The 12,708-nt window shown below is 40.2% G+C and overlaps 1 protein-coding gene across 1 annotated transcript in view; it reads left to right on the top strand.

Moving 5' to 3' along the window:
* The window catches only part of gli1 (GLI family zinc finger 1), a 65,325-nt gene that overhangs the window by 42,790 nt on the left and 9,827 nt on the right, over positions 1 to 12,708 (top strand). The window contains exons 2-3 of the mRNA XM_084737279.1: positions 9,101 to 9,211; positions 12,246 to 12,481. Of these exons, the coding sequence (XP_084593405.1) occupies positions 9,141 to 9,211; positions 12,246 to 12,481 (307 nt within the window). The 5' untranslated portion in view covers positions 9,101 to 9,140. The remainder of the gene's footprint in view (positions 1 to 9,100; positions 9,212 to 12,245; positions 12,482 to 12,708) is intronic.

Raw genomic sequence — 12,708 nt, 5'->3', positions numbered from 1 at the left:
GCCATTTCGACAAGGTGAGAACCCCAGCAGTGAGACATCAGCACCACCACAGCTTCCTCAGCCCACAGTTTACAGTACAGGGATATGAGAGGTGTGAATCGGTGGGGTTGAAACCTGGGCTCTGGTGTTGACTGTATTAAACCACAGTGCTCGTCTAGTAAACATTAGTTTAGGGCTTCAGGGATTCTTCATTCTCAGCACACAGTAGCTGCCAAATGACAAGTTTGTAGTCTTCAACTTTTGAACCCAAGATCATCCGGAGTATTTTTGTCATGTGAGGGAGATTCAGCGAGGATGTCACTCGTTTCATGTTTTGAGGGCAGTTTCTCTGACATTACCATTTATCTAATGTACTCTATTCTAATTTAGTGATTTTATTTGTCTTTTTTTTTTTTAAATCTTCAATCAAATTGCAGTAACAATATGGCAGGTGAAAGTGCATTTCTTTCGAAATGTACTTTCTTTCCTACACAACTGTTGGAGTTTGCAATAGAAAACATTAAATTACATAAAGTCAATAAATACACATTTTTGTAAAATACTAACATGATGCCATAAGATCATAACAATAGTGCTGAAAGTCAAAATAATATTGAATTATTTTCCCAGGCAATGATGGTTACTTTTGCTCTGTATCTTTTGAAAATCTCAATTTTGGCTTATGAACAGAAAAAAAATCTGTTTAACTAAAACTCAAAGTAGCTGTTGAAGCAGATACGACACTAATCTTCCCTGCAGCAGGTCAGTGAGTAGGGCTTATTGTACATTACAGTGATGTCTCCGGCCCTGTGGCCTTTCAGTGGTCACACCATTGGCCCCCATCACATTACAGCAGCTGTGAGGAATTCACAGAGTCTGGGTAAAAGGGGTAAAAAACACTGGGGAGGAGGACGGGTGAGTGGGTGGGTGGGGGAGAAAAAAGCAGGGAAGGGAGTAGAGTCTGTGTTGGGTGGAAGGGTTACAAAAACAAAGGCAGAATTTAAAAACAAAGTTTACCACTGAAGGAAAACAACAGGGCTAGAAAAAGTCGGTGGGTGAGTAGAGAAAGAAAGAAAAGAGAAAAAGAAAATGAGGTAGAATCTGGACTGTGGTTGGCTGAGGGCCCGGGCCCCGCCTTCGTTCCCCCTCCCTCCCTTGCTCCGTCTCCAGCCCTAACACAACAGAATCCCCCACAAGCCCAGCCACATCAGGAACGGCTGGCTACATTATAGCTGCCATTATCGTCTCTCAAGTCATAACAGCCAGAGAACACCCACCTCGACTGCAGCTCCGCCAGGAGGGGGAGGGGCGAGGGAGAGGTCGCAAGAGCAGGAATGAGCCGAGAGAGAGGGAATGAGGGAGAGGGTGGAGGCAGCGGGGGAGAAGAGGGAGAGAAGCAGGAGATATCCAGAGATAGAGAGCAATGGAAAAGGCAGAATGAGAGGAGGAAAGAAGGGAATGAGGGAGAGGGTGGAGGGGAAAGACAGGGACAAAATACTCTCAGATGGGTGTTTACTCTCCAGATGTGTGCGGAGTTTTATTTAGGCCGTTTTGTACTGTCTAAGTAAGAGATTATCCAGCAAATGAGAGCACGCCAGTGGCGGACTCAGGCTGTCTGAGGGGCAGGGGCCAAAAATAAAAACTGTATCACTGAAAGTCATAATGCATTCGTGGTATAACAGTTCTGGTCCTTGAACTGTTTTATTATATAACTTTAAGTGCAGCAACTACTTTTTTTTAATAAAACCACAGAGAAATACTCAATCTTGAACCATTTAGAGGTATGCAGAGGCCAGCTACTTTTCTAGCATGTAGGGCAGCTTATATGGCACTGCACTGTGTTTTTGTCACCTGGAGGGGCACCTTGGAGGGCACCCTAGAATGCACTTTATCATGTTATCTCCATTGGAAGGGCACCCTAAAGGGCACTTCACCATTTTTGTCCTCTGGAAGATCATCTTAGAATACACTTTATCACGTTTTGTTTGTTGGGTGATGTTTTCTCTAGTGGAAGGGCGCCATAGAGGGCATTTTACCACATTATCTCCATCGGTCTTTATCATTTTTTCATGACTTTTTCCTCCCTGAACATGGGCAGTTGCTGCCCCCTGGCCCCCAGTCCACCAGTGGAACACACAAACACGAGCACACATACTACATACTCACATTCCCATCTGAGAGCAGAGGAGAAATGAGGTTAAGAGGAGAGGGGCTGTCATTAAATGCCGCTTTCTACATTGGCCGAAGAGGGAGAGAGCAGGCAGGGAGGGGGGTGGGGTGGGGGGGGGCATGTGTGAGCCCCAGTTTAGTGTTACACCCGAGAGTAGAGAGGAGTGTAGGAGCAGAGTGGAGCAGGGCCTTTTGTCTGACACAAGCAGTGACCTGTGGAAATGTCTGTCCTCTTTGGAGACTTCCTCACAGGGAGGAGGAATGACGCTCCATGGGAATGTCACAAATGGCCAAACCGTGCGAGACTAAACAATGTTGCTCTTTGTATACACACAAATACAAACTATCACCTGAGAGCTTGAGTTTGTGGGACAAATACGCATTAGAGAAAAGTCACCACAGGCAGTCGAAGCCCTGCAACAAGTAGGATACTATATTTGGGAAGCTAATGGTGTTGATTTCCTGAGTAATAGTGAAGATGATATTACACTTTAACGTCATCAGAACGCACTAAAATAAAATGAACATACTTGCTGAGCCATGTTCCTTTCAAATTTGAAATGAAATACAACATAGCTTGGTTTCTTAAAGGAGAACTAGTTCATTTTTTTTAAAGAATAATTAACACATTCTTCCTCTTAATGATGGAAAGATGAGTTCATAAGCAATAAAACAATCCATGGCTCATTTCAGTACACTTTCTGCTACAGTCTTACTTGGTCTGGTATGACCAGTAGCTTATGGTGGCTAATAGTGTTAGCAAACTTTGGTTAGATTTTATAGATTTACAGAAAACAAGTAATTTAGGGCCTCTAAATGTAGTCCAGACATGCAAAATGAAATTATATTGATGGGATGTCTTAGTTTAAATATAATCCAAATCAAGAATCATGGGAACAGAGCCATGAGATCCAGAGCTGTAATTCTCATCACTACTTTTAGCATTTATATTATCCTGTAATTGTCACTTTAGGTGAGGTAAAGTAACAGACTTATGTCACAGATTATTTCAAGTTATCTGACAGCCACCACTGTGGCCACAAGCAACAATTATGGGATGACAGTGATGCTAAAACATAGTGTAATTAGTGTATACGTTTGATAACATTAGCTAAAACGATCCATTATGAACCAATGGTCACACCAAACCAACTTTTTAGCTGTAGCAACAAAACTGCCAAGTGTGTTGAATTGAGTGAAGGTGCATTTTATTGCTTGAATTCAGCTTTTAATGTGTAAGAGAACAAGAATATGTTAGACCAGCTGCTGTAGTTTTTGCTGGATGTTGGGTCTTTACAGTGTAGTGGTTGGGATTCTGACAGTGAATGAGTAATAGTCCATTAGGATTACAAACCATGTTTTATTTATTGGTGGTAAGCTTTGGTGAGTAAGTAGGTAAGCCGGAATGGAAATTTATTAGGCTAGACCACAGTCAGGATTTCTGGGGTTTGTTTAAAAATATCCAGTAATTGAGGTAAGACTCAGCTAATATCATCCATCCAGGATACCATCCAACTTAAAGCAGGGACTTAAAAAAGGAAAGAAAAAGAAATTCAGTTCCCATTATGGCTGATACTGTACAGGTCACTTTGGTGATGAATTTAAAGATGTCTATCCTTTAGGTGTGGCTTTCTTGTATGAGGTGGTGATGTTGCAGGGTTGTGAACCTCGAGTGTTTGAATGGAGAGGGTTTTGGGTATAGAAAGTGGCTGGACATCCTGTCCTCATCCTCAGCTCATTGGTTCCTGCCCAGCTCGCCGTGCCGCAGTGGAGCCGGTTTGTTTGGTTAGCCGTTTGATTTATGGCCTTGGGGTTTTTAATATGCGTCTGCCCCATCCCTCTAAAACCCAGCACCACAAAATTACACCGGGGAGCAAAGTCCCTGAGAGTTTCTCACAAAATACTGACCTAAAATAGCACAATGCCACGACACCTGTGTCAGCAACATGCATAAATGAAATCATCTGTTTATATATACCTACAGGTTGTACAGGAATACTTTCATCCATACATGCATGTGCACATGCAGTAGACAGCTGCATATAAATGCCTCAGTTTTACACATTTATACATGGAAGTCATCAGCAAGTATAGACATACTACATTATATGATGGTGTGGTCCTTGTTTGTGAAATACATGACTATATATATATATATATATATATATGTTGGGTTTGCAAAACAATATTTTTTCTGCAAAATATATTGTAACTTTTGAAAACTCTTGATATATACAGCATGAGTCGACCAATGCTTTTTAGGGCTGTACCAATACAGTTATTAGTAATCAAGAAAACTGTTAACAGATGTTTGGAACCCGTTCTACTTTGACAGTAAAAATGAAAGTCTTTGTGTCAAAATTTAGAATAACACAAGCTCAGACACAAGACATAGCTGTGATGCCTTTAAGCATATTAAAGTAGAACTTTTTGACATTATCTTAAAACAAAAAGTACAGAAAGTATTTCTTAAAGTTAATGAAATGTTCTAGTAAATAAATACACAAAATAGCTGACCAAAGTTTTATAAAGTAAATTGATTAAAAACTAAATAAAATCTGGCAGCTGTACCAGTAGTGCATTTTAAAATTAATTTATTGACCGTCAGATAAAAATATTGTCTGATAATCGGCCAGGCTGATTATTGGGTGAACCCCTATACATAAAAATGTGAATATGCGTATTTGTTTTGCAAAATTCAGTTTGTAAGGATTTTTGAATCATTACCATCAATATTTTTTTTTGTCTAGAGACGGAATTCCTGTGTTTGTACAACACCAAAGTCATAGAGAGGTGGTTGTAGAGGAGTGAGAGGAGCATGCAAACAGCCAGATTTTTACACTGTAGACCTGAGTCAACAAACGCTCCTTTGAGATATACTGTATATGTTTTCTTTTTAAACATTTAACCAAATGATGTCTTTCTCGAATTTCAACAAAGTATGAAACTATGACAGAGTTGCTATAGGAATGGAATTGTAGTTAAAACAAAATAATCAACGTTTTCTAAATATGTTTGGTCTTAAAATTTTTGCTTCTTGGTTCATTAGTAACGTTTCCTCATTATATTTATAGAAAATATAGTGACACTTTTTAATGGGGCCCATGTCTCTAGTGCATTGTATACATGCTTTAAATGTATTATAATCACACTGTCACAATGCACTGTATAATTACAGTTATAAGCACTCATAAATGTTCATAATGCTTTATTAGAATACTCAGAATAATCATAACACATTACACATTTTATAATGACTTATAAGGTCAAGTATCATACAATACTTTGTAGTTGTTATAGTTCATAATTTTATAATGTGTCCATAATCTTTGTTATAACACATTATAATATGATTATAATTGGTCACTTGGTGCTTAAGTGAAGTAAGGAAATTCCCTAATGAAACCCTAACCCTGCTTCTGACATGTAAAAAAGTACTTGCAAAAAAGTCTTTTAAGTCATTATATCCTTTATAATGTGTTATATTATTGTTATAAAGCATTAGGAATATTAAGAGTGCCTGTAACTATAATTATACAGTGCTATAAGCTAATTATAACTCATTATAAGTATGTTTATAATACATTACAGACATAGGTGTCATAGAAGGTGTTACCAAAAATGTAATCTTAACATATTTGCGGTGCAACTTCAGAAGACACGGATGCTCAGACTTAGTAAACATTTATTCTGTTGATTTATTCTACACTTGCACTGACTTTACAGTGATTCACTGGATGAGACCATAAGCCGTGTACCATGCAAATTAATTACATAACCCACAGTAGAGTGTGTGTACATGGAGATACAACAGTGACACTCACACACTCGCTGGCTGCCCTGCTCCCTGGAGACACACTCGCAAACATATTTTTCAAAAAATTCCAGCTCGCTTGCTTATGCGCAGGTGGTCTCATACATTATTCACTCTTACTCTGAGATCCACCTCCATTTATCATGTCAAACACACTCTAAAACACACACACACACACACACACACACACACACACACACACACACACACACACAGGCTGCACTGCAAATACACTTGTCTCCAAAACTCCCTTCTTATACACACCTGCCACTGGGCTTACACAGTACAAACTGCTTCGGTATATTCAGTCACACTCACTCTTCCACACACACACACACACACACACACACACACACACACACACACACACACACATTCTCTGTAGACATGGTGGCCAGTGGATTATTATGCTACCCCCTGGTGAGACTGACAGGTGTGTGAGTGTGTGCGTATGTGTGTGTCAGGCTGTCTGGCGACCCCCTTCTCGGTATTTATTAGTTCTGGACAGCTGAGGTGCTCGGCGAGATCTCTATTTAGCACTTCCGTCTAATTATCATACACACACGCTGAATATGTGCAATTAGCCCGGGACCGCCCACATCATTTAGCCACTCGCTAACTTTGCGTACCAAATCCCCCTGGTGGCTTGCGGGCTTAAATAGGTCCCTGCTGCCCTTTTAACACTTGTGCTACTACATAACAGGCCTGGCAACCTGTTACACTCAAACCACAGAGCTTTCATCTGCAGTGGACAGACAGCAGCGCTCCCAGTTTGGGTTTGAACACTTGTCACATGAACGGCAGCAATGTGATATTTTGATTCCACATGCATGGCGAGGATTTAAGTGCAGAGTTAAAGAATGTGGTGTAATAGATTTGTAACCTCTTTCTTCTCTGGCTGGGTTGGGATTCATTTGTCTTAAATTAAAAATTATTTTGCACTGGAATTTTAATCCAGTTTAAAATTTATAAAGAATAAAATTAACTTTAGTTTTTACTCTCAACCGAGATTGAATTTATTTCTGTTGCACCAAATTAAGCTGCAGTTTAAATTGTGATCCAATATTAACTCTAAACTGACACTTTAAAAACTTTAAAAAGATAATGAACTTCCTCAACGAAAGTTACGGGACAGACTCAACCTAATTAACCTGGATCATCAAAGGCTCATTAGGCTGGGGTTAATTTACACCCAAGCTATGTAACAGACAATGTAGTGAAGGTTTTGATAATTTTTTTATCTAGCTAGCAACATTTTGCTAACTTTTTAGAGAGCAAACTGTAATATTTTGCTAACTTTCTAGCTAGCAACCTAGCCTTATGGTTTGCTAAGAAATTCAGGACAGCCAGAAGTTAATGTTTTTCCCCACACCACTTGAAACTATTTTTTTTGTGCTTTAATTTGGCTAGGCATACATCTCTATATTAGTTGGGCCTAAACTCTGTTTAATTTTAGTTTACATCAATAAAATGAGATTTGCTGAACAGACTTTAGTTTTTTTATTGCGCAACCGAGCTTAAATCTAGATTTACGCACTTTAATCCAAGGTTTGCTAAACTCTGAACTAATCTTAGATCAAATTAATCTTTGTTGGTCCAATTTAGTCTTTCAGTTTATAGATCTACTTGCATTTTTCAAGTATTGCAACAGAGGACATTCAGAAGAAAGAAAATACAGAAGTAGAGACACATTAACATGAGCATCTTTAGGATTTAAAGGGTAAAAAGTATATATATGGACACATACATTATTCTATCAGATCTTGATGTATGCATTAGGGTTAACATTAAACATAATGGATTCACATGACAAATTATCAATACTTACTGCATATGAAGGCATTTTGGCTTTTCTCCCTTTGTGGTTGCTATGATATCAGTGTGTTCAGTAAGTTTTTGGCCCTAATTACCTGTGTAACCATGTAAGAGCCACAGTCCCGACTATTAGTACCTGCACTGATGTGGTTGGATGTAATGAGCAGGTGCTTGTTCCCAGGATCTCTCAGCTAGAATTACCTTACACATGCTCTCCTGCTGAAAGATGCCATCTCAATATGAGTTTCATACAAAAGGCCGCTTTGTTTGTGTCGTTAACATCCTTTAACTTTTTTGTCTTTTGAGCTTTAAGGCAAAAGCCAGACTTTTTTTCTTCTGCGTTTCTTTTTCATGTTGATCGTTTCTTTCAAGGATGGGAAGGTGCAGCAGATTTTCTGTGTCTGTCAGCAGTGTTTGAGGTGCCCTACTCTGTTTAGAGAAGGGAGATTACAGCCAAGCCCACTGTTTGTGTCACAGGGTTTTGTCTAATCTGTAGGAGTGTGTCAGGGCACATCAGTACCATCACATGACCTGCTTTTAAAGTATCTGTAACCTACATGGTACTTTTTTATGTAGGTCCAAGATTTTTCTTTGAATTAACTTAACAAATCAACAAAGTCACAGTTTTCTCAAATTTCTTAGTTGCTTTGGTGACGTAAATGTCTGTTTCCCAGGTCCCTTTAAAATGAATTAATTTATCCACATAGAGCTTTATATGCTTACATTTCTATAAATGTGTGGCTGCAGAAGGACAGCTGTCAGTTGTTTGTTTCAGATGAAGTTGTTTAGCACTTTATCTTTGCCCTCTTTCATAAACTATGAGGATCTGAAAGAGCCTATTTGACTGTAGTTATGAAACATTTTGAAAATAAAACAGTTACATAAAATATGCAGCTATAGCACCACCTAGACCACCAACATAATTACTTTTACAAAATTTGACTTTTAATCTTCTGTACTGTACTTACTGTAATTTTAAGTTAGTAAAATGTTAATGTAGGACTTTTGGTTATGTATTTTACAGTGTGTTTAATTTTATTTCTGTTGTGTTTTTTTACATGTAGTATACTTTTACTTATATAATGGATCGGGTCCTTTGTACGGGCTCTGTTTAAAATAAGTATGACTCAAGCTTATTTTGCCCTGGAACTGTTTTGCTTGGTTTGATTTGGTCTGTTATTAACATCCTACATATTCTTTTTTTCCTTGACCACAATTGTTTCTTTTTTGTCTTTACTCTCTGCTGTAGTTTAGTTTAGGTTTGTCGGGTTTGTTTGGTTTCCCTGTGCTCACTGTAACCGTGTCCTTGTCTCTGTGTGTCAGGTCCAGGGTGTAAGGGGGAGCAGTCGGTCTCGGAGCTCCAATGCCAGTGGACATGCAGCCACACCAGGGGCTGTATCACTATGAGACCTCACCCAGCCAGCCCTCCAGAGGGTAAGACTGCAGTTAGCATGTGCTACGTCCTGTGGCTGCATTTTAAAGTCTATTTGTCATGGTGAATTCCACAGCTGGTTTACATAAGAAGAATATAAGGAATGGTTCAGCATTTTGGGAAGTGTGTTTGTTTTGCTTTCTTTCCAAGAGTAAGATGAGAAAAATTATACCGCTCATATGCCTGAACACTAAGAGCTAGATTGAGCACATGGTTAGCTTAGCTTTGCATAAAGAAAAGAAGCAAGGGCGAAAGGTGAGCCAAAATTTCAGACATACAGCCAAAGACTCAAAATGAGTTATGTGTTGAGATAGTTATCAACAGAACATCAAAATGCTTCTGGGTGCAACTGGATACACCTACAACCAGTCAGTAAGGAAACGGGATGCAGCAGTGTTTTAAAGTAGGGCACAAAATGGTTATCTTTCTCTTATTAGAGCTAAATGGTACACTAAAAATGTTTCTGAAAACACTGGAGGCAGTAACAGAATCTTGATTCATATTCAATCAGCACTGCCAAGTTTGACAGATAGATCTGAGTGTGTGAGCCTGAGGTGCTGGACGGACCTGCTGACTGGATGCAAGTGGTTACACCTACAACCAATCAGAGCTGCAAAAAGTGTGACACTGAACTTATCGAATCTGGACCAGTGACAATCCTCTGAGGGTCCTCAGCTCTGAATCATGGGACAGGACTATTGGCGAAAGGTTCATGAACGCGTAAAAAACATAACTCAAACCAACTTTGAACCCTGTCAGTGACCCACAAATGACATCTCATCATGGAGTTAAGGACTTTATTCAGACCAGCATAACGTCATGTAACATTTTGCTGTTATAAAATGCCATATATGACAATAGCCGTATGTTTGTGATAGCAGTAAATAAATGGGCCCAGCAGATTAGTGCCGGCTTACGTGTGGGAGCTATTTCTTGACAAACAACAGTTCGTCCATCAGCCCAGTGTTTCTATTTAAGTTGTTCACAGTCATTGCACTGTTATTTGCCAAGAAATATCTCCAGCATGAAGTATTAGGACTCCTTAAAATCACAAATAGTTGTTTTCTGTTTCTGTACGGGGGTGTCAAATTAGTTTGAAGGTTTTGTAGGCTGGTAGGCTTTTTTTTTTTTAGCTGAGACAGAGCCAGAGTAACTCTTGCCCTCTGCTTTCAGGTCAATCTTCTCATCTTACTCTCTGGAAGAAAGAGAATAAGTGCATTCCCAAGAATGTTGAATTATTTCCTTAAATGTTGGGTGGTTGTCTTCCCAATTTTGCAGCACTACAACCACAATTTCTCTTCTCACCTCACTCTTTTTGCCAACAGGCCGTTTTATCACCAAGCACCCACAAATCAAAGCAGACCCTCTCTAGAAAGGAGGATGATACTTATCTTAGAGACCCACAAACTGTTCCTATTTTAATCTCACTGATATTCTGAGAGTGCAGGTCTCGGTGCAATTGTTATGGACACAGTGCAAGCTCAGCCCCTCACTCCTCCCCCTCTCCTCCCTCTCCCCCTCCTCCCTCCCTCCCTTCCCCATGCCACCCAGGTTGCGGGTGGACTCGGCCTCTCTCTGACAGCTGCTAATTACAGGCTGACCAGGCCCCGCTGCGCTCTGCATGACTGCCTCGCGCCCCGCTCAGGTTACCCAGAGCGAGGGAGAGACAGAGAGAGATGGAGAGAAAGGTGGCTGGGCAGGAGGACAGAGAAAGACAGAGGAGCAGGAGGAGGAGGAGGAGGGAGAAAGGAAGAGGAGATAGAAAGTGACAGAAAGGACAGAGGGGGTAGAGAGAGAAGCAGAACAGAAGGGATGAATGGGAGAGGAGAAAGGGAGAAAGGGGTGAGAATGGGAGGGAGGGAGGGAGGTAGATTTGGGGGGAACCGGCACAGTGGATTAGAGAGGACAGCTTAAGCTCCTGTGTGGAATACACGTCGTGGTGAAAGAATTAAAGGACTGAAAGGACGTCTTAGGAGAAGGTGGATAGATGAAGTCTGCCCCTTTAGGAGAGGAGCGAGAGGGACAGAGAGGAGGAGAAAAAGGAGACAGGAGAGGAGAGACAGATTCTGAACTAACCAGTGAGACTGAAGAAAGGTCAGAGAAAACATTGAAATTCATGAGAAGGCTGGAAAGTTCCAATGAAGCTTCTCTTCTCTAGTGTAGAAGGGGAAAACCCAAATGAGTAAGTTTCCACAGTGGAGACCAAGACAAGGACTATACACCATCTAGTGGTGAGACTGAGATATCACAAAAGATGAGTTCAGGTCCTCAGACAGCTCTTCTTTTCAGACTGTGTGCCACCTCTAAATAAGCTTGATCAGTTACTATAAATATAGGAAAAGTTGGTATAGAGGCTTTCTAATTATACACACACACACACACACACACACACACACACACACACACACACACACACACATATATATGTTGGTATTTTGTTGAATGATACTGTATATTCAAATTGTGGCACTGAAAACACTGACAAATAAAATATTCTCTCATAGGGATTTAATGATACCAAAAATTCAAGGTACAATAATACAATAAAAGTCCACAATACAATATTTATTGCTATATCAGAAAACAAAATGTTCTTTATTGAATAATAAATCAAATGTGTGCAGGGTTTTTCCTTTTAACTTAAGGTGTTTCTGCTTCCCTCCTTTAATGAAATAAAATTATCCAGCCATGTCTTAAGCTTGTGCAAAAATTGTCATTAATTGTCTTTGGCAATGAACGCTTGAATTATATAAAATGATAAAACAAACCGTGTAATATCATGGTAGAGATCATCAGGTGCAGTATTGAGCCATTTTGATGTATGTATTTTTTTCTAATTCATTTATTTATTTCCTGTGTCACTTTAGGGTCCTGAATCTACTCGCAAACCATTTTCTGCCTGAAAATGACTTGTTACACTCTTGAACGCTGCCTATAACATTTTTATTTTGTTACACTGGAAAAAAAATCAATGTTTCAAGCCCAGTAGTAGATTATTTCTCGTCATTCATATCTGTGTGTCTTTGATATTTGCAGCCTAGTCCCATCAGACCAATCTCCCTACAGTGATGTGTCCTCGCTGCGCGCCCCGCTCCTCAACGGCCCTCCCCAGGACTGCCGCGCTATGTATAATCCCAGTATGACTCCCAGTATGACTCACGGCTCAGGACCAGGACAGGGGATTGGCCACTGCATGGATCAATACATGAGGCCCCCTCAGGCCCCGCCGCCGCACAGTATGATGGGCCACAGGGGCATGCCGCCCACAGAGGGTGAGTCAGGGTATCTTTTACATCTCCCTAATCGCACAGCTGCTACTGATTTGGACTTAAAGATACCTGAGAGACTGAGTAAGACACAGAGACAGACCAGGTTTCTACAAGAAGAAAGCTCTGCAGTGAACAGGAGGCTGGTCGTACTGCTGAGATATAAATGTGTCTTTTACTTTGCAGCAACTTGAATTTATCTAAATTACTCAGGTAACTTAAGGAGAGGTGAT

Source organism: Lutjanus erythropterus, chromosome 2 (genome assembly GCF_056507025.1).
Source record: "Lutjanus erythropterus isolate fLutEry1 chromosome 2, fLutEry1.hap2, whole genome shotgun sequence".
Lineage (NCBI taxonomy): Eukaryota > Metazoa > Chordata > Actinopteri > Lutjaniformes > Lutjanidae > Lutjanus > Lutjanus erythropterus.
This window is presented reverse-complemented; position numbering and strand designations above follow the sequence as displayed.